The sequence below is a fragment of the Mixophyes fleayi genome, chromosome 2 (assembly GCF_038048845.1).
Source record: "Mixophyes fleayi isolate aMixFle1 chromosome 2, aMixFle1.hap1, whole genome shotgun sequence".
Classification (NCBI taxonomy): Eukaryota; Metazoa; Chordata; class Amphibia; order Anura; family Limnodynastidae; genus Mixophyes; species Mixophyes fleayi.
Window position 1 is genome coordinate 304,298,661 of NC_134403.1, and position 22,627 is coordinate 304,321,287.

A 22,627-nucleotide genomic window follows, 5' to 3' on the forward strand; every position below is an offset into this window, starting at 1 on the left:
GACTCTCCTCTGTTCTACAAACTTTCAAGCGTTCTCTGAAAACCTACCTATTCAGACAAGCGTATAATATTCCTCAACCACCATCTTAACCTCACTACCTTTAGCCTGTTACACAATTTCACACAAGACAACTACCCCCGGAATAACATTGTTGTGTGACAGGATCATTTAGCTTATGAGTCACCCTACCTTTGCAGTCTGGCTGGGCCAAGATGCAAAATGTATACTTAACCTCATGTGTCAATCTCCCATTGTCCCATAGATTGTAAGCTTGCGAGCAGGGCCTTCTCACCTCTTTGTCTGTTTTACCCAGTTTGTTTATTAGTTTATTACGTTTGTCCCCAATTGTAAAGCGCTACGGAATATGTTGGCGCTATATAAATAAATGATGATGATGATGATGATGAAAGAGTCATTTTAATAATCAGACTGTGTATACAAGATCTGGCAAATGAAGGGTGCTTTTCATGTAGTCTAGTATTCCAATTGCATCCAGTTGAAAATATAATCATTCAGGGTTGTATAATATGTTGGTCTATATTGTATGTTAGTGTAGAAAGGCACATGCATAGGAGAACATAATTATATTTATATATTTTTCCTTTTGCCTATTGTGCATTCTTTTTGATGGTTGTCCTGTTTAGAATTTAGGGGTGATATAGTGAAAGTATTATAGGCATATATCAACCGTATTTAAAATGAAATTAGATGGATTTCACTGAGATTAGTTGAGAATTACAATCACTTGTTTTTTTATGAATTGACTTTTATTCCAGGACATGTCACAGCAACAACAGGTTGGTAACCATTGTACTAAAAAATTAATTGTGCAGTTTATGTCTTCTAATTGATGATGTTATTATTTGGTTTGTGTAGCCCTTGTAATGGCTTTTAATAAGCTCAATACATGATGGGCAATAACAACATATGAGGCGAGGGTTGGAGGTAACCAAATGATGCACTTATCATAAGTAACTGTCTTGGTGCATTAGGAGACAACAGGAGCTGGTACTGGAGTTTCTTCCAAACCACAAGTGTTTTATTAATGGGTCCCATGTAGTTCCCTACCAGTAGAATGGGCAGGGTCTAATGCAAAAGGTGCACATTTAAAATAGTGCTATAAGTTGTCCTCCATAGCCTGACCACACCCCCTTTACTGGCCACACCCACTCCTAAAGTTGGCCACACCCCAATATAGTGGGCCCCTATCACTGAATTCCCCCGGTGGGCCCTTCATGCCCCAGTCCGACACTGTGCGGACTCCTTCTCGAGACCCAGACTTGGCCAACTGCATATTCAAATAATAACTTTCCCAACAATAATCCAACTGACAATTGCTTCAACCCCTAACCGCACCCCACCCCCTCCTCCCGCATACTGCTATCTCCCCCTAGCAAAACCTCACAGCTCAATTTTTCTATGGAGTGCACAATATTGGGCCTGTTGCAGATACTGTATTGATTCTAGCCTGTCAGGTAATATGGCGGTTCTAACATCACTGAATGGCATGGGTATCAGTGGCCAAATGGTCTATCAAATAGGATATTCATCCTAGTAAGTAGTTCCTAACTTTCCTATTAAAACATTCAGTAGTATTGACTGCAGGAGACACACTCTCTTAGCTCCCTGTTGTATAAAAGCACCCAGCCTAACCAGTATGTCAGCTCATCCAGCAACTGCCAGGGTCTTCCTTTTCTGCTGTGGAAACTGCTCTCACAAAAAGTGATCAATGATCTACTTACTGCAAAGTCTAAGGGTCATTTCTCCATTCTCATTCTCCTGGACCTCTCTGCTGCTTTTGACACTGTTGATCACCCTCTTCTCCTACATACCCTTCACTCCATTGGCCTTCATGGCACAGTTCTTTTCTGGTTCACTTCCTCCCAACCAAACTGCTCTTTTAGTGTTTCTACCTCTGGCACAAGGCTCTCTTCTTGACTCTTTACTTTTTTCATTGTACACCTCTTTCCTTAAGACACTAATTCTTTCGTTCGGTCTCCAGTACTACCTGTACACTTATAACACTCAAATCTATATCTCTTCCCCAGACCTTTCCCCTTCTGTACTATCTCGTGTATCCAACCCTACCTAAAGCTCAACATATCCAAAACAGAGCTTATTATCTTCCCTCCTGCCGGAGTCACCACCTCCCCTCAAATCTCCCTAACCGTCAATAACACCAATTGTATTTCATTCTGTGAAATCATGTAACACAAGCTGTGCTATATCCACCAGGAGATCGATCAAGCATGGGTTACCCTTCTAATGCTTTACTTATAAAATTTTATTGATAATTACAAAACATATAAAAATATAACAACAACCCTACACTAATCCAAGCACTTGCATGTCTTGTCATCTCTATTTAAACTATCTGTAATGTTGAGGCATAAATAAAGAAAAGAGGTGTCTAGCCCATCAACTACAATGGCTCCACGTGCAGGCAAAGGACGACAAATATTAGGTCAATCAATCCATAGTAACCAAACATGAAAAAACTTATGTAGACATTTATGGCTAAGGGGAGTACATTATTTACACTAATGTTCCACCTCTCAAGGGTGGCTGCTTTTGGTATTTCAAGCCAGACCAATCTACCGTTTAATTTAAAAAAGGTACCATAATAATTATAAACAGCCATGGTAGGGACCAAGATATTCATCAGCCCCAAAAGCATCACCTGGGGGTAAATGTATGAATCTCTGGATTCTTCATCTCCGGCGTGTTCAGCCTCTTCAGCGCTTAAATTTAAAGCGGTGCTGCATTGTAAATGGAAACTTCCCTTTACAATGCAGCGCCGCTTTAAATTTAAGCGCTGAAGAGGCTGAACACGCCGGAGATGAAGAATCCGGAGATTCATACATTTACCCCCTGGTGTTTAAGATTTGAAGGGATGTTGATCAGGTCACCACTCCCGTTGGCAAGAGATTGTTTAAGAGGGTTAGAAAGACTAATTACCATCTATAGAAACAGGTGCCCATAGAGTCCCCACCAGCCCACTGCCACTTGGCTACCTCTCAGACACCAGATAGCACCATTCGTTAACTATATGGTTCCTTAACTAGCTTGTAAATCTGGGAGCTTCAATTTGATAATAACAATATTTCAATCTATGCTGCCTGCTTTAAGGCACTCCAAAATAAAGGGTCATATTCTCAACTGTCAAGCATCAATTTAATGAATGTAACACATCAAGTAGTATGGTATATCTGGACAAGCTGTGGTTGGTAGGCAGGGAGTGAGCTCATTTTATGTCCTGGGTAAAATAGCATTACTCTTACATACTTTCATACATTGCATACACCTAATTTATATATTTCTGATTCATTCCCATTAGGAAGGAGACTTGCCAAGGATGCCTGTTTTATCTGCTCTTCTTTGCAATAGCTATAGAGCCTGTGGCAATACTCCTCCATCTAATGTAAGAGTAGGTTTAGGCTGGTACGTTTACTCAATATAGAATATTGAATTGATTGGGCAACAGGCCATCATATCATATAGTGAAAATAAGTTAGATAGATCTTTATAGATATCTTTCAAGTTCTCCTGCACAATTCACTTAGTTACATAGACAGTAGATTCACTTGATATAAGAGCTAATACTCTTGCATTGTGGGATTGTCACACTTTCCCTTGCTTTTCTGCCTGTCCACAATTGTCGACAGATCAGCATACTCACACGCCTGTAGGTACAAGCTTCACTTTACTTCATTCTTGGGTTTACCGTGGAATGCAGAGTCAAACCTCTCAGGTGCCTCTTAGAGAAAGCTCACACACCCTAACTTATATGCACAAGTTAGCCACATCCTGAATGAACACTGAATGCTTCTGACCCTCCAGAGCATCACTGTTCTCTCTGTGTTCTGGAGATTCCTTTTCAGAACTCAGACACACTCGAGCAGCGGCAGCGTATCAGTAGCCCAAACTGAGGCTCATACGACAGATGGGTTTACAAAGCATCGATTGAAGGTAACAATCGATGGTGTATTACACCCAGACTCGTAGAGGAATCATTTAAAAGCATAGACCTAAAGTTCAAGTTAACACTCAAGTCCAGTGAACGATCTTAGCACTCCCCTAGAGGTGGTACACTCACATGTCACCAGCTTGTGAATCCCATTGCAGTAAATTTGAACTATGGTGTCCCACTGATAAACACTATCACTGTTCACCATAGCTTAGCACATAGAGGGGCAGAAGTTGAATTTGGCTAAACAGACAGTGCAGCACTTTTTATGAATGCCACATTTCTCACTGTACTGTTATCATTTTGCCAGAATTAAAATTAATGAGATACTGCTTGTGATAGGCTACCAAACAAGGGTAGTCACCTTCCATCTCTATTTTTTGTTCTAGTGATGATATATGCAGTTAACATGTGAAATCAAAAGCCAAAATACTAAGTACATCCCCTTCCGAAATTAATAAGTTAAGGCTAAATTTCCATATTAAGGGGGATAACTGTTACATAAAATATGCAATAGGCATACATATTTACAATCAAGTTATTCTACAAATTGTATTACTTTGTTTATGATGATTCAGAAAAATCTGATGAAGTGCAGTGAGAATTAAATGTAATGGCTCTGTCAAATACATACTTATACTAATAATAGCACAGTTATGTATTTGATTCAGAGGCCTGTTGCTCATATATAGAACATAAGGTCTGCTTCTTCCTGGCACTGTGGATTTGGCAGCAAATTGATAAACACCTAGACACATAATATTATTGCACAGACAAAAAGCATAGCAGCACTCTTGATTGATGTAGGCTAGGCTTAATCATAGTGTCGTGAACATAGGGAACTTACAGTTATTTATAATGGATGAATCATAACTGCAGTGTAAATAAGTTATATCAAATGAATCCATTGATAAGTTCAGCTACGAAAGTGTAAAATGTGGAGACAGAAAGTCTGATATAAATGTATTTGATGGCTTTGCACATTCCAGTGTGAGAAGATAGGAGTGCCACCTGTGGCAGCTTCAAACAGCTCTTGCGCTGAGATATATCCTGGCACAAGTTAGTTTTTGGACTCCTGAATAGACTTCGTGGGGCCGGTCAAAGCTGGACATCCTTGCAGTCCAAGGTAGCATTTTGAAGGCCTATACAGATATATAGAAATATGAGCTTCGAAGAAAAATGTCTTCATAGTTCATATTTTGGGGAATCCGGGTGCCACTCCACACTGAGGAGGAGAAATCACACCAGGGTTGTGAATGACAGGTACGGGTGGTATCCGGCAGCAGCTAAAATCACATATCTTTGGAAAAGGTATGTCACAGTGTCAAAATTTCATCATGTTTGGTATCAAAAGATGGACAGAGTCATAGGGGATTTATTAATGATAAAATTGGATCGATGTGACACTCTACAGAAAAGCTCACATACTAGAATTGGTTAGTAAATCAGGCGACATGCAAATGGTGATTGAAAAAAGTGTCACAGACCACAACCTCCTGGGGTAAGAAAGAGGTGTGGAAGTGTCTTTAAAAGGCTGAGACCATGTATGGCAAGAGGTCAGACTTTTTTGGGAAATCAATTCACATTGATAAGCTGTCCATCTTCCTAGCCAATTTCCCATGGCACAGATTATGCAATTCAAGTAAGTGCTATTCTGAATGTAACCTCTTTTATTTTAAACTGTTTTGCTTGTGTATGTTATGTCAATCTATTAATTGTTTATTAATTATTTTTTTATATCTGTATGCCCTGTACTTTTGTATATTAAATCTATAATTTAATATGTTGCATCCTTGATACTCTAACGAATCCATTGGCCTGTTAAGAAGAAATAGCTCTACCAAGTTAACCCTTTGCCAGTGTGTGATTTGTTGATACATTTGATTAACAAGCTGTGTGTGCTTGCATTTACATTTGTGTAACAGTCTGGAAGTGTGAAGAGTTAACCCTTTGCTTGCTGGTGTAGGTCTTGCTAGTCTGTGGATAACTAGAAGACTTGTGTGCCAGTGTGGGACATTATATTGGGGTCCTATTGCCCTATTCAATTGGTGGTGGCAAACCTGAAGTGTGTGAGGTGTGAGCGCTGTTTGGGGATGATTCAGTAGGTCTATAACCTGTGTGATAGGTAACGAGAGACTGTGGGCTAAAATCATGTGACCTCATACAGCAAATCACCCAAAGTCACGGCAGCTGGGAGCTTGTTCGTGACGCATAGCATCACATAAGAAGAAATGAAATAGGCCCTGTTTTTCCACAACATGTTTGAAATGCATTAAGGGAATTTTTTCTGGTGAGCAAACATTTTGACATTGAAACCCGTGAGTGACATCCAGGTGCTCTGGATTGTAAAGCATATCATGTAAATGTTTTACAGTGAGCATAGCTATGCTTAGTATAGTTTTTGGCCTTCCGTTAGAGAGAGTATGTATCTCTTCCCTCAATATATCCTTGCAAATGATGCATAAATGTACTGTCCAGCATAACATAGCTAGCAAGGAGCATATTTTGACTGTTCAATAGATGACCAACATACTCTTGACCAGCAAATGGATACCATTATCATACTCAGCAATTGTCCACAACCATCAAGACTTTTATTACAGAATGAACCATCACATTCCTAGTCTATGCATGTAGCTATATACCTAAGCTGGAAATATAGCTATATACCTAGGCTTGGTATATGAGGATTCATCCACTAATTAATGTGTACAGGTGTCATACCTGTTCTATTGGCAGTCATGTATTGCATAGAGAACCTCCCAACTGCCAACATACATTAGACGAGTTGCTGCATATGAGGATATAAGTAGGCTATTTCTGTATACATTGGGTTGTGTATTTTCACTTTATCAATCTGTATTCCTATTTAATTTTTCAAACCACTGTTGAAATATATTATGTTTTTTAAATTTGTATATAATTCAATGTAAAAAAAGTTGTCTAGGATTTGCAATCTGCCAGGATACCCAGTGAAAGACGGGAGCCTGGCAGATTTCATTCTTTTGTAATGTTTGCAGCAACTAGTTTCCATGGTTAGCATAATATAGCATACTATAGGAGAAACATGGAATTTTTCCAAATTGACTAGGCTTACTTACAAGTCTGACCTTTGCAGTGACATCACAAAACTTGCTAGTAACAACCTATTTCCAGTGAGTCTGGAAAATATTGGTGCCATATTTTTCCTATTGGAGCTTCCAGTGTTTCAATAACATGACCATGTACCACTCAGCCACCAATAAGATAATCCAACTTTTTACATACATTTATGCCATGGTTATAGCAATCAAAGCTCATGGAGCATATAAACTTGACCATATAACTTTAAAAGTATATTATATTATATTATATATATTTACTTATGGTGATTAGTAACATTTACAAACAGTTTTATATGCAAAGGAGTAGTTACCCTAGCCTCAGGCATCATCAGTTTGCAGATTCTGCATGAATCCAAGCATATCCTGTTCCCTCTATCTGTTTTCCAAACATTCCTTAAACTACTTTACACTTAAACACCATCCCACTACCATTATCTCAGTCTGCAAATGAGTGTGGTACACCTATCAAATGGAATATATAACGAGTATTCTGAGGAACTCCTCTCCATCTTTCAACAAGATATGGGCTCCTTGGACCTTCTTTCATGGTCATCCTTTGCTTAATCTCTAATCCAGTAATTGGTCACTGTCTTGTTTTGATCCAAACAGTCACCTCTACACACTAATGACATTTTTACGCCCTCCCCGACCCTTCCCTTTATCCTCTCCCTGAATCCAACTTTAGTTCCCCCTTCTATGATTCTCTGATAAAGTTTGTATCACCAGTTAATGTTTACATATTTTTCTTTTGCTTATAAACTGGATTTCCTGTGCATTTACATTGTGCTACTCCTATTATACCAGTGTAACCTTTTTATTAATTGTTTCTGATTCATTCAATAAATAGTAGCTAAAAAAATTGTTTTATATTTGGCAAGTTAATTCAAACAGAACAAGTCATTTCATATAATGTGTTAAGGCTATGAAAATTGTTTACAGTATATAATTTGTAATTTTAAAAAATGTAAATTACATTGTCCAAAAGCAACATGTAATGCTATAATTTGCTCAAAAACGTGATTTTAAAAGACAAATTTTAGCAATTATTATATATTTTTCTCAGAATCCCCTGCTTCAGGTAAAAAAGTAGATTTGAAACTCTCCTGAAATAGCACTATAGGTACATAAACAATAAAAATTGTTATTTTAAGGCAAAAATAACCAGATAAATGTATAATGTATATTGTGTAAACATGTTATATGCTGCATAAAGGATAATAGTAGATGGTTATATGTTCTCTTTAACTTTACATTTGATATACTTTTTGTGTTAACATTTGTGGAGATTTGTTTGCAGTGTAATTAGACAGAACTCTGCTTCCTAACCATCTATTATATTTTCCTGTTAATTGTAGCTGGTGTGATGCTGGTGCCGAAGGGAAAAACCAAGGATGGTTTTGAGGAACACTTTGGCTTGAATTACTTAGGGCATTTCTTACTGACAAATCTCTTACTGGACACAATGCGGAGATCTGGAACAGAGGATTGCAATGCTCGTGTCATCACAGTGTCATCATCGACGCATTTTTCTGGACAATTGAACTTTGACGATCTACAAAGCAGGTAAAACAAGCTTAAAACTTATCAGACCGGTATTAACATAATAATTATATGTCCTTATGATTAGCTAATTCAGACTTACAGTGCAATCAATGACTTGTCTCTAACTACCTGGCCGTAACTGGTGGTGCGACATGTACCACCGTCCAGGGTGCAAGGTCGGGGAGGGCGCTGACTCCAATGTTGGTTTTCGTGTTTTTTTGTTTTGTTTTTTTGAGATAGGCGCTAGCTATAGTTAATAACTTGCGATAGAGGTTTGTTAGTGGCAGGTCTGGTCCAGACAAGCCACCATATTGTACTCTATGATGTCTGATACAGACCCACCCGCAGCACCCTGACTGGCTCTGCTCCCTGTCACATGGAGCAGAGCAATCAATCCCAGGGCTGGGGGTTGGTCTGCAGTTCGCTCTCAACCCCCACTTGGCCTGTCACAGAACTGCTGCAACTTCATAAAAAAAGCCTCTGAAAAATACAGCCAGAGGGAGGAGGAAATGCAGTGAATGTTATTGACAGGTAAGACAATTTAATTTTTTAAGAAATAAATGCATTATGCAATTTATTTTGGTATTATCTTTATTTGTCTTATATTGGAGAGGGTATTTCTGTGGGTGAGGTATGTTGCCAGAAAGTGCTAATGTGTGAGGAGTATTTCTGTGGGTAAGGTATGGCGTCAGGGAGTGGTGGCGGTTGAGGGGTATTTCAATGGATGTCGTATAATCCCAGGAAGCGGTGGTGAGTGAGGGCTATATCAATGGGTGAGAGATGGCACCAGACAATGGTGGTGGGTGAGGGGTATTTCAGTGGGTGAGCGATGGTGCCAGAGAGTGATTATGAGTGAGGTATGGTGCCAGGGAGTAGTGTTGAGTCATGACTATGTCAGTGGGATAGGTATTCTGTCTGTCAGTAGTAGTGGATCGGAGGTATTGTATACTGTATTAATGGATGGGTGAGAGGTATTTCGGTGAGTGGATGGTGTATGTGAAGAGGGGTAAGTGTGGTAGGTGAGGTAGTGTAGCACAGGCTGAGTCGTGAGACAGCATTTGTCTATGATCTCTGCTCTTCGTTCCGCCACGCATGCTCCATTTATAAGTGAAGACATTCTGGACATTATAGAACTACAGTATAAATGCAGTAGTATCTGCCACCTTAATGTAACTTGCCTACAATACCTTTACAATATTGTCATCTATATGCCAGCAAGGAATGTTAGCTTTACGTTTTGTAATATGTGTCAATTAAAATATTGGGCTGGGTTGGAGGATTATGAGGTACTTTAAGAGGCTAAGTAAGGTAGAACCTATAGTACTATATACTAATAGAGCCAACAAAAGGGGGGGTGCCAGTGTTGCACTAAAATGTCTAGTTACAGCTCCGTCTAGCTATGCAAATTGATTTTGTTTGTTTTACTCTTTAAACCAAAGTACTTTGGCCAAAATTTAGGCTCACTTATGCAAGTTCAAAAAGGTTGTTTTGTGCTTTCTAAATGAAGCCCTATGGTGGAGCACTTTCCTAAGTCAGAGGCACAAATGAATGGTGTCTGTTCTGTTAGTACAAATGGACAGAATCCATGTATTACTGTATAATAATGCTAGTGTCCTATGGGTATTTTAGAATGCTGCACTTTTCCAGACAGATAAGTGCAGTGTTCCAAACTCTAGTACTGGCAAATAACAGTGAATGGAAAGTTCTGTATTCTGACTTACGGGAAGCCGTTTAGATATGAACATGCTGTGATCAAGCTCTGACCGTGCTTTACTGTGCAATGTTGTTTGTCATTACTGAAAATTTAGAACACTGTACTTTTTTTACCTAAACCATCGCTGTGACCAGTGGCGATTAGCCTGTGGGGTTTACCACAATTGTAGACTGTATATTGACAATATATTGGTTTTAAGTTAGAATAGGGCTCAACTTCAGATCATGTTATCCCTTATTTATCACATGCCGGAGCATTCTATAATCCACCCTCTCCCCTACATCCACACATACACACACATTTATGCAACACTTGACTATTGCAAATCTTTCACTAGTGGTGAATAATTGTATATAATTACCAAGACAATTCCAAGCAACTGAGCATATGTCTTCGGACTACCACAATCACAATATTTGAGTGCCATAGTTTTGCTGTGATGGGGATGCCTAAGGAAAGACAACTAAGCCTATGGCCAAACAATCACATACCTCTTTCCACATTAATTCTCCTGTGGCTACATAGCTCTGTTTAATACTGTAATCAGACTTTATATTGGGAGGAAACCGAAACACTTTAAAGAAAAGTTATAGCTGTACAATATAATGTAATGCTATGTAAAAGAGCAAACCTATTAACCCAGTGCATTTACATTTATAATCCGCATGCTGTATTCTAGTGGATAAATCTTGTGTCCTTAATCTACCAATTTTTCTCCCAAAGTTGGGCATATATTGTTTTAAATATGGTGTCAGATCATGCAATGTAGATTGGAGGAATTTGGTTGTACGAAAAAGATCTGTTTGCACCAATCATCATAACACATTGGTTTATTAATTCAAAGTCAAATTTACATTGACACTTTTTGTTGGATATTTTTGCTATATGTTTCATTTGGAGGCATCCAATACGTCACAGTGATGCAGAATGCTTTACAAGCTGTCTAAAACCGTTGAAGATAAAAATTAGGTCAGTTCTAGCTACACTGCAGAAAATTGTATGCCCAGTAATAGCTCTTGGCTTAAGAAAGGGTAATATGCTCTGTAGTGATTGTTCCTACTATAATCAACTACCTCAGCTGGTGACCTTGTGAGCGCTGAAATCACCTGTCACTTCACATCAGTCTGTAAGAGATGTATGTAATTACTAAGTCAACTCATAAAGACTGATAAAGACTGAGCATATAGCTTAGGTCTGTTATAAAAAGATAAGTGATGATAGGATCCGATGTTCTTAGTTTATAACTATGTATTTTGAAGGTTAAAAGGGAAATCCAAAAAATAAAAAAATCATATCCTTCAATTGAGGACTACTTGTTATTTATTGTTAACATTCTACAGCCTACAAAAATAAGCATATACAATACAATTGTTTCTAACCTATCAACTTGTGAGCTGTAGATTCCAGCTGATCGTTCAGTTTCTATAGAGAGTAATCCACTTTTCACATTCCCCTCTTTTCCCTATCTAATACAATAGAATCTCCCAGCCAGTGACAACTGTTGTTAAGGTTGTACTTTAATGCAACAAAATTACAACGCAAAGCTTAACTAATAACCCTTAGTGCTCCAGAGATGTAGTTTAAATGTTGTTTTTCAAACTTTATGGATGCAAAAAAATTGTGTAATTTATTGTGGATCATAAATAAACAACACAATAGGGCATGTCTCATTTAAATATTTTGATTTGAAAATTTGCTAAAAATCTTGCACAAATTAGCTGGAATGTGTTAAATTTTTGGATAACATCTTAAATGATTTGTATCTCTGTAATGTATTGTAATAGGTTGCTTAATAAAGTCATCTTATTAATAAAGCACATATTCCATTTCTATTACATGTTTGTCATTGCAAAGGAGAAAATTACACAGACTACGTAAAACCTTAAAAGCAATTTTATCTTTATCTAAAAATAGTTTTAAAATTGAAGGTCTTGTTTTCGATTACCACCGGGGTAATGTGCCTCAGCAGAAAAGGATTACCACATGCTCAGAAATCCACTTGATGTTACCTCTGAGAAAATTGGGGGCATTGAAAGTTAGCCGAGATTGCATCAATCTTGTTGACTGTGCTTTTGATGGTAATTTCACAAGGAAGAGCTTTGGGGAACAAAAATATTGTAACATTTGTATATAAAGGTATTAAGTGATGCTGTCATCTGGGCAGATCGATGAATGAATCAATATTTCAGAACTCTGCCCCCTGAGTGTACTGTTTAGATCCTATTCTTCTGATTGATCTGTTCTGCTTACTCAAGTGAATCAAGCTGTGAAAAAGCACAAGCAGAGTATGCTTGGCTTCTTAGAATTTTGATGAAAAGCTTTTTTGTGTTTAACTTGTTATTTGGCAAGGTTGGATGAGACATACATTTTCATAGCCCATATTATTCATTTTCTAATTCTGTATGGCTTATTTGTTGTCAAATAAAGTTACAATTTATATTAAGTTCTTTTACAAGTTCTGTATCACTCTCAAATGTGAAAATTTCAGTAACTTTTGTTCTGGGTTTATATCCCTTTAAATAAATCTTAAAAAAAATCATAAATTATAATGCCCCAGGACCCTTACAAAAACATCTGACTAATCCTGACATTTTGTCAATGATTGCTAATGTTAAAAAATCATGACAACTATGACAAATGGGGACAAATCATCTAATGACAGATAAATTACTTTGTTTTGGGATAATATATAAGTGCACATGTTACAGTGATACATTAGAGGCAGTCATATTGTGAGTTGAACCAATGATCATGAAAATGCAACCTCTCAAATCACTCGTGAATTTTAGGATGTATTTTAGTGATGTTAAGAACTTATAGGTTGCAAAGCCTATGTTTAGCGCAGGCGATAGTTGCTCTTTAAGTGTGCTCCTTAGGTATTTGAAAATTTGGGTAGCTTGAGATTGTAAAACCCATCTATCATAATGTCTAATGTAATTAGATTTTATTACTACTTATAACACATTTCTTAACTGCAGAACTGTTCCCGATTGACTTTATTAATGAGTTATAATTAGTTTTATAAATATCCGTGAACAATTAGTCAGCACACAATTTTATTTTAGCCCATTGTGTATTTGTATTTTCCTGTCTCACCCAGATCAACCTGTGGCTCCAGAGGTTTGGCAAGCAGTTTGTTGGTCCTTTTCTAACAAATACTGTGTTGCCAGCTGGAATTCACATGAGGTTCATCATACCAAACATTGTTAGATAAGATCTCAGAAGATGTATCAGCAAATGACAAGACTCTGCATGTTTATATTGTAAAAATATAAATGTTTAGAAAAATAAAATAGCTCTCACTTTAACCAATAGCTGTCGAAAACAAGTAAAAAATAAATATTTAGTATAAATTCAAACACATTTTCTAAGACTACTACAAGTACTTATTGAAAATGTGGCAAATGTTCTTATTCGTATATGTTGGCAAAATAAAGTTGTAGTTGTCTTGAAATTCAATATTACTTTTATTGAGAACACTGATAAATGAAAACATTATCCACAGGCCTGTATTTGTAATGTATTCACTAATAGGTTGTTTAATATACTCACCTCATTAATAAAGCACATATTCCATTTCTGTTACATGTTAGTCATGGCAAATGAGAAAATTAAACTAAAGTACATAAAATCTCTAAAAGCAATTTAATCTAAAAATAGTTTTAAAATGGAAGGTCTTGTTTTCGATTACCACCTGGGTAATGTGCCTCAGCAGAAAAGGATTACGAGATGCTCAGAAATTCACTACTACTACTACTGAAGAACGTGGCACATGTTCTTATTCCTATATGTTAGCAAAGTAAAGTAGTAGCTGTCTTGAAATTCAATATGGCTTTTATTGATAACACTTAGAAATAAAAACATTATCCACAGGCCTGCATAAATGAAAACAACACATAGACCTGAAACTAGAACGGCAGAATTGAAGACTTACCAAACTGCCCCTAATTCATCAGTTTATCACATCTTTTTCTTGAGTCTACCTTCTCTATATTTTTTACACTATTTTTGTGGTTGTTATACAATTGATGCCGGGGCAGGTTGGTGTCATTAATCTCTTTGAAGAAAGAAGGAGGAGGAGGGAGCAATTACAGTCCTGGGGACAAATCAGGGCTTGGTTATAGACAATGTAACCACTGCACAGCCATTAAAAACAGATGAGGAACTGAATTATTATTATTATTATTATCATGGATTTGGAAGTGCCACATTGCTCTGCAGCAAGTGTGAACAGAGTGGAGATTGGCACAATCGTGGGGGAGAACTATTGTAAGAAGTATATGTAGAAGTAGGGTAAGCTCTAATAAATAGATGAGTTTTCACAAAGTGTTTAAAAACTTGAAGGCTGCACAAGAGTCTGGCTGGGTGTGGTAGTAAAGTGAGTAGCAGCACGGAAGGAGTCTTGTAAGTGGGAGTAAGACGTGCTTATCAGGGACTAGGTAAGAATTAGAACATGGTGTGATGGAGAGTATATCGAGAAGAGATGTGAGAGGTATGAATAGGCGGTGTTGTAGGTGATACTGTTGAAGGCTTTGGAGGTATAGCTGAGTAATTTGAATTGGATTCTGAAGGATATGATAATTTTTTTTTTCAAGACTATATATTTTTTAAATTTTTTTACAGCGGGAGGCAGGGTTAGGGGCGGCACGGTCGTTGGTGGGGGGAGCAGGGTAGTAAAAAAATAAAAAATATTCATACTTGCATGATCGCGGCGTCGGCGTCCCTCTTCTCTGCTGCTCTGTGATCCATCCAGACTGTCTGAATGCCGGGTGTGACGTCATCATGTCACACCCAGCATTCAGTCAGTCTGGAGCAATGAAGCACAGAGCAGCAGAGAGGACCAAGAGAGAAGAAAAGGAAGAGGTAAGTAAAGGGAGGAAAATGGGGGGGCTATCATAGAGGGGTTAAAAAACGAGGGGGGGCCTGTCATAGAAGGGTTAAAAAAGTGAGGGGGGGGCCTGTCATAGAGGGGTTAAAAAAATGAGGGGGGGGGCTGTCATAGAGGGGTTAAAAAATGAGGGGGGCCTGTCATAGAGGGGTTAAAAAAATGAGGGGGGCCCGTCAGAGGGGTTAAAAAATGAGGGGGGGGCTGGCACAGAGGGGTTAAAAAAACGAGGGGGGGGCCTGGCACAGAGGGGTTAAAAAAACAAGGGCGGGAGTCTTTTATAGAGGGGTTAAAAAAGAGTCTATTGATTTTGATGTGTTAGCCACGCCCCAATGGCGCATTTGCCACGCCCCCAAATGCATGACCACAAATCCGAAAAATTTTGTGGCACCATACTTGACTATAAGGGGGGCCCCATTAATTTGTTGTACCGGGGCCCTGAATTCCTCTTGGCAGCCCTGGGTGCAGGGCAGATGTGGAGCAGCGAGAGAGGAAGATTAGTCTTTCTGCTGCTTTTAGTACGGAATAAACTGAATAGCCTCATAGACATAATCCATAAATTGATATATTTTTTTTAGCCAATGTCAGAAATATTTTTTTATTAGCAAACAAAAAATAAATAAATGTTCAAGTCCTTTATAGCAATATATACATAGTGTAGTAACATATATGCTATTGTTGTAGGCCAATAGTGTTTTATTAGGAAAAATAGGGGATTATAAAGACATTTAACTTCTGTTTTGTTTTAACATTTCAAGTCACACAGAATGGCGGTACCATTAGGCGAACTTAAGCGAGAAAATGGAGCGCCACACTCCAGACCTAAGGAGCAGAAGATGACACAACTCACCTCCTTGTCTGCTTTCATAAAAAGCAGGGAAAAACACAGCTCCCCAAGCTGCACACATCCCACAAAATTCAGAAGTAATGGCCATCCAGAGCTTTAACTTTAAAGTATTACTTATATATATATATATATATATATATATATATATATATATATATATATATATAATGCTAGAATAACGGGAGGATCAATCACAAACCGTAATAAAGATATTGTTCATTTTGATTGGTTCTCCCTGCAGACCATGTTATGGACTGTAGTGCAGCAGATTATGATGGGGGTGGATGGGGATCTGGCCCCATTTATGTCACCTGCTGAGCCCCCATTAAAGATTAGCATCCTGTTGGTACAAGCAGTCACACCTGTTCTAAGTTACGTGCACAGTATGAGGGAAGGGGGAGCAGCAGCACTAGGGCCTGAGATTACCATTGGCGGTTCTGCCTCCCGTGCACACCCCTCTCCACCACTGTTTAAAGAAAGAAACCTTTCTTGATTTGTCGATTCTGTATTATTGCTATTTTATTTATTTTAAATGACCGCCATAGAATGTACATGAGAGGGATATAAACTAATTTCTGTCAGTTAAGCTATGCAAAATATACATTTCTAAAGTTATCCATTTAAAAAATACTCATTTAAATGTGTGTAGAGAAAGGAAAATAAGACTTGTCACACTGCACTTATATACAAATCTGTTTAATAATCCCAAACTTTACATTATAGAATGTACACTTTTCACTAATAGTTTCTGGGGAAAGCTAAAATATCTTGCTTCTTAAAAATGAAATGTCAACGTGTATTGCAGAGATAGAGTGAGTCAGCGATACACATGTCAGTCAAATGGTAGAAGGAGATTAAAATAATTATGGCAGCTAGCCATTATTAACTTTTGATAGACAAAGCATATGTAAAGATGTATTTTAAGAGCTCTTACACACCTATCATAGTATATAATTAATTAATGCTGACCAAGACTTTTCTGCATTTTTACTGTACGTTACAACATTATTAGATGTTTTATTTTTTCATGAGTCTGTGTCAAGGAAAGTAGCAAACTATGCAGTCCTTATTTATCAGGCTTGTACCTGACATATATGCTCATAGGCATTTGAAATGAATGGACAGGGATTTTAGGAGCATCTTAGTGGTGCATCTGAAGTGTCAAACTCTTCAAACACATTTTTTTTAAAAAAAAATGTCCATCTGGATCATACTTGTCAACTCTTTCGGAATGTACGGGATACTCCGGGTCAGATTCCCGGGAGAGCAGGCAAGTCTCCCACATTCCGCAATTCTCTGGCCAAAATAACGCAATCTGCAGTGAATCGCGTCATTTAAGCCCTGCCCCTGCGACAAAACATCATTTATGTCGCGGGGGCGGGTCCAAAATAATGCGATTGGCCATGCCCCGCCCCCTCCCGCCCTTTAGTCATGCCCCTCTCCCGGACTGTACTGCCTGAAAGTAGGCAAGTATGATCTGGATATAGTCTTAGGGCCTCAATTAGAGTTAGGGGTAAATCCAGCAAAACATTACAAATCTACTACTGGCAAATCATGTTGCGATACAAGGGGTTCAAATGCATTTGCTGGTTGCAGGGAAAAATACTGCCTGCTTTTGTATGTGGCACACAAATTCTGGGTAGCTTTTATTTTATTTTAAACTGTGATTTTGAGTTAAGTTGCAAAAGGTCACCCACCCAACTCAACTCTAAATCTGTCCTCATATTTTAACGTTGCCCCCATACACACACTGTTGTGCAGCATGGTTTTGCAATGGTGCAAAATTGTACCTTCTACCTGAATTTACTCATAATTCTAAATAAGGGCTTAATGTGGAAGTAAACCCCTTCCCCCAAATAGAAATACTTAGAATGTAAGAGGCAGAAAAACAGTGGAGGGCTTCCACTTTTGTCCTGGGGAGGTAAACACAAGTGACCCAGGCTTATTTATCTGCGTACTGCAACAGAAAACTCAAAATGACATAATCCTTGTGTCTTGTCAAATGTGGGTTTGGTTATATGTAGGCAATGAAATATATGAAAAATCTCTGTTTGAGTTTAGCTATTGCATTATTATTTTGTAACAAGGTGGTTTTGTTTATTTTCCTACGCAGGTCCACTAATTCATCTTTAATCACAGAAGTGGTTCGGCGGTGTGTTTGAAAACACCCAAATGGGCCAATCATTGATGCAATCAAACCTGATTATCATGTATTGGCAGTCACCTCCCTACCAGTTTGTATAGCACTGTTCTACAACATAGTTACCTAACCTTCCGCAATGTGCATGAGGCTCACAAATTTCCCAGACTCGCAGGAGAGCCGGCTAACCTCCTGGTTCCTAATAACCTAAGTAGTAAAGTGGTGGGGGTGGGGTTTAGGAAGCGAATCGCGTGTCATTGCGGCCCCGTCTCCTGCTGCACTTGTTCAGAAAAGGTAATGTTTAGGGGCGGGGCCAAATGAGGAGGCCCGTAGGGCCTGCCTCAAACAGGCCCTACTCCAACCAATGTCCCAAAGCAGGCCTTGCCAAAGTTGGCAAGTATGTTCTACAATCTACATAATTTGACTGTCCATGCGTGCAGCCAAACTAGCTTCAGATTGGGTTTGATGGGTGGACACCATTAGTCTAGCTAATCACGGATCTCATTCAGAGGTTGGCATCACAGGGTACCCCACATTTCTATGCATGCCATTAGTCACACACTATCAGCAACCAGAGCAATCCAATACCAAAATTATATTTTTGCATCCCAAACAATGGTTGGTGGTCTGTGGAAGCAGATTTATGATAGTTGCATAATTTTATAGAGTCAGCTTTATTATCCATATCAAATTCTGCAGCTGCTTTTTCTGATTGTACTTATAGAAGTGTGTGTGTGTGTGTGTGTGTGTGTGTGTGTGTGTGTGTGTGTGTGTGTGTGTGTGTGTGTACGTGTACTTGACAGTACTGTGTTATTAACATCTAATTTTTTTTGCCTTTTTTCCTCCCTAACTTTATAAAATGAAAAGCATGGGAAAGTTTCTGCCCTAATCCGGTTAAATGTCTAAAGAATTCTTTGATGGCTTAGCATAAACTGTTTCACTTTCACCAATCTGGCCTTGAAGCTTTTCCTCTTTTGTAGATAAGACTGATTTTTGAGACTAGCAGAAAAAATAGAAAATGCTGCGGGTGGTGACATTTATATTTGTACTAGTGATAGTGTTTAAAATATATAGGAAATGCAGTTACAGTAAAATTGAAAATAATAAAATGTATCTGGGTACTCGTTGGTTATATGAATGTCTGTTATTCCAGGTACAATTCCACCCCCAAATACCCATACTTGACTTTTGTAAAACAAAATAATAACTTACCTTCTCCCGGCTGGCAGGTAAGGCTGCAGTCTAGGTGCACTGATGTCTGATGCAGAACGCTGTCCCGGGGCAACAGTAAGGGAGAAATGGGTTCCAAAATTTTAAATTTTAAGACAAAGCAAAAAAAAAAAACTCTTATGACAATAAGCCAGCAAACAGCCCAACCCCTCTCCCCACACATTACACAAATACCTCCCTCAACACCATTACCCACACATTACACAAATACCTCCTGCACCACCGCTACCCTGGTGGTAATCATCATAATGACACTGATGCCACAAACGACGACAACACTGACAAAAGAAAAACTGATTTGAAAAATCACTATTAAAACCAAATGCAGACTTAGCATAAAAATGACAATCTACATCCTGAACCCTGGCAAAGACAGCAGTTTCTATTCACGTCACTTTGAATAACAACTTCTACTTTTCTCCATTTAAAGCGGCAATGCCAACAGTCTAACACTACTAGGTTAATTACCAGGCTATACAGTTTTACATTAGACACGGCTGCTGGCATTGCCACTTTGCATAGTGTCTTGCACTTTTCTCTATTTAAAGTGCGGTGGATAGAAACTGCCATATTTGCCAGGGTTTGGGATGTATCAGAAGCAGGTCGGTGACGTACATTGAAATTTTTCTGCTAAGTCTGCATTTGGTTTTTATAGTCCTTTTTCAATTCAGATTTTATGTTGTTGGTGTTGTCGTCGTCTGTACCATCACACTCATAATTTCATACCCAACCCCCACTAACCACACATTACAATAATACACTCCCCACCCTCTCCTCACACATTACAATAATACACCCCCACCTCTCTCCTCATACATTACAGAAATACCTCCTGCACCACCACTACCCATACATTACAATAATACACCCCCCACACACACATTACACAAATACCTCCCTCAACACCACTACATACACATTACAATAATACACTCCCACCCCTCTTCTCACACATTGCAATAATACACCCCCACCTCTCTCCTCACACATTACAATAATACACCCCCATCCCTCTCCTCACACATTACAATAATACACCCCCCACCCCTCTCCTCACACATTACAATAATACACCCCCCACCCCTCTCCTCACACATTACAATAAAACACCCCCACCACTCTCCTCACACATTACAATAATACACCCTCACCTCTCTCCTCACAAATTACAATAATACCACCCCCCATCCCTCTCCTCACACATTACACCAATATCACCCCCACACACTACATGCAGGCGCTGGCTGGCAAATTTAAATCTGGAGCCAAGCACACAACAGCGGTCCTCTATAAGTAACCCCCAAATCCTGAAAAATAACCCCTCATGATAATTAACCCCCTCATCAATAATCCTGTCATTAACCTCTTCAAAATCATTACATCTGTCATCATAATAACCACTTTATCAACATTAACTTCCCCATCATTAATTAACCCCCAACATTAAAATGTAACCCCCTTATAACCATTAATTCTCATTATAACAACCCCTTCAACCCCTTTAAAATCATTAACTCCCTCATCACCATAATTAATTTACACCAACATCACTAAATAATCCCATTTATATTTATTATCCCTTAACTATTTGCTCCCTCAGCCTCATCAAAAGCACCCCATTAATGCTATCACCCATAGTATTAACTTCCTCATTATGCCTAACCCTCTCAACATCAAATTCCCACCAAGCACATCAAATCCCCCTCCATCCCCACTTCCTTGTTATACTCCGTCCTCTTTGTAATAGTCAAAGAGGAACTGATCACATGTCAGGTCCCCTCTGCTTTCTCTCCCACAGCGCACCCTGAAGGCCGGAGGTGATACAGCTGCCTATAAGCATGAGCAGGCAGCTCCATGCCAGCTGTTCGCAATGTGCTCCTTCACCTATGAGCGCCGGATACATTTCTTCTTTCTTGGCGGCAGGGACTTCCCCAAAAGCCCGGTGCCCTAGGCAGCTGCCTAATGGTAGTGCCGGGCCTGCAAGTACACAAACATCCAACCACCAGGCCATAATATTGACAATACATAAACCAAGATAGCATTGCTCTTAAGCTCCCTCTATAAGCAGCACCTGTATTAACAAGTATCTTTATTTGATTCAGTATGTAATGAATGTTTTTTTATAGAAATAAGTCATACATTGTCTAATACTTTCTTTTTTTGTTTGTGCACAGCAATTTGTACTCGCCCCATGGTGCATATGCTCAAAGCAAACTTGCCCTTGTATTGTTTACTTACTATCTACAACATCAGCTGACTGTAGAGGGTAGTCATGTGACCGCTAATGCAGTAGATCCTGGGGTTGTGAACACTGATCTCTACAAGCATGTCTGTTGGCCAGTGGGGTTTGTGAAATGGATGACAGGCTCGCTTCTTTTAAAGGTAGGTACCTTTGATGTATAATTTGCTTTTAAATATTTGCATATATTGGAGCTCACTTTTTTTTACCTTAAAGTGCGTTAAATAGTGTGTGAGCAAGGGGTTAAACACCTTCCAGATTTTCTGTAGTACAGTTTTTGAGAACGCTTAGCTTATTTACTAGTACCATATACACTGACAAACTACAACATTAAAACCACTGAAAAGTGTACTGCATAACACTGATTATTTTGTTACAATGGTACCTGTCAAGGTATGGGATATATTAGGAGACAAGTGAACCATCAGGTCTTGAAGTTGATGTGTTGGAAGCAGGAAAATTGTACAAATGTGTAAGGATCTGAGCGACTGATAAGGGACAAATTGTGATGGATAGTATCTACCAAAAGTGGCCCAAGGATGGATAACTGTGAACCGACAACAGGGTCATGGCATGGGCACTCAAGGCTCATTGATGTGTGCATGGAGTGAAGGCTAGCCCGTCTGGTCCAATTCCACAGAAGAGCTACTGTACTGCTTAAAATGTTAATGCTGGCTATGCTACAAAGGTACACAGTGCAACACAGCTTACTGCATATGGGACTGCATAGCCGCAGACCAGTCAGAGTGCCCATGCTCGCCCCTGTCCACTACCAAAAGCGCCTACAATGGGAACATGAGTGCCAGAACTGTACCATAGAGCAGTGGAAGAAGGTGACCTGGTCTGATCGATCACATTTTCTTTTACGTCATATGCACACGCTATGGCCCATAACGTGTGCATCATTTACCTGGGGAAGAGATAGCACCACGATGCACTATGCGAAGAAGGCAAGCCGG

At 38.9% G+C, this 22,627-nt stretch overlaps 1 protein-coding gene across 4 annotated transcripts in view; it reads left to right on the forward strand.

Annotated features, from left to right (window-relative positions):
* Nucleotides 1-22,627, forward strand: part of DHRSX (dehydrogenase/reductase X-linked) — a 323,541-nt gene that overhangs the window by 245,244 nt on the left and 55,670 nt on the right. For all 4 annotated transcript variants that reach the window (XM_075196491.1, XM_075196488.1, XM_075196487.1 and 1 more), the window contains 2 exons: nucleotides 8,427-8,634; nucleotides 21,604-21,811. In XM_075196491.1, the coding sequence (XP_075052592.1) occupies nucleotides 8,427-8,634; nucleotides 21,604-21,811 (416 nt within the window). The remainder of the gene's footprint in view (nucleotides 1-8,426; nucleotides 8,635-21,603; nucleotides 21,812-22,627) is intronic.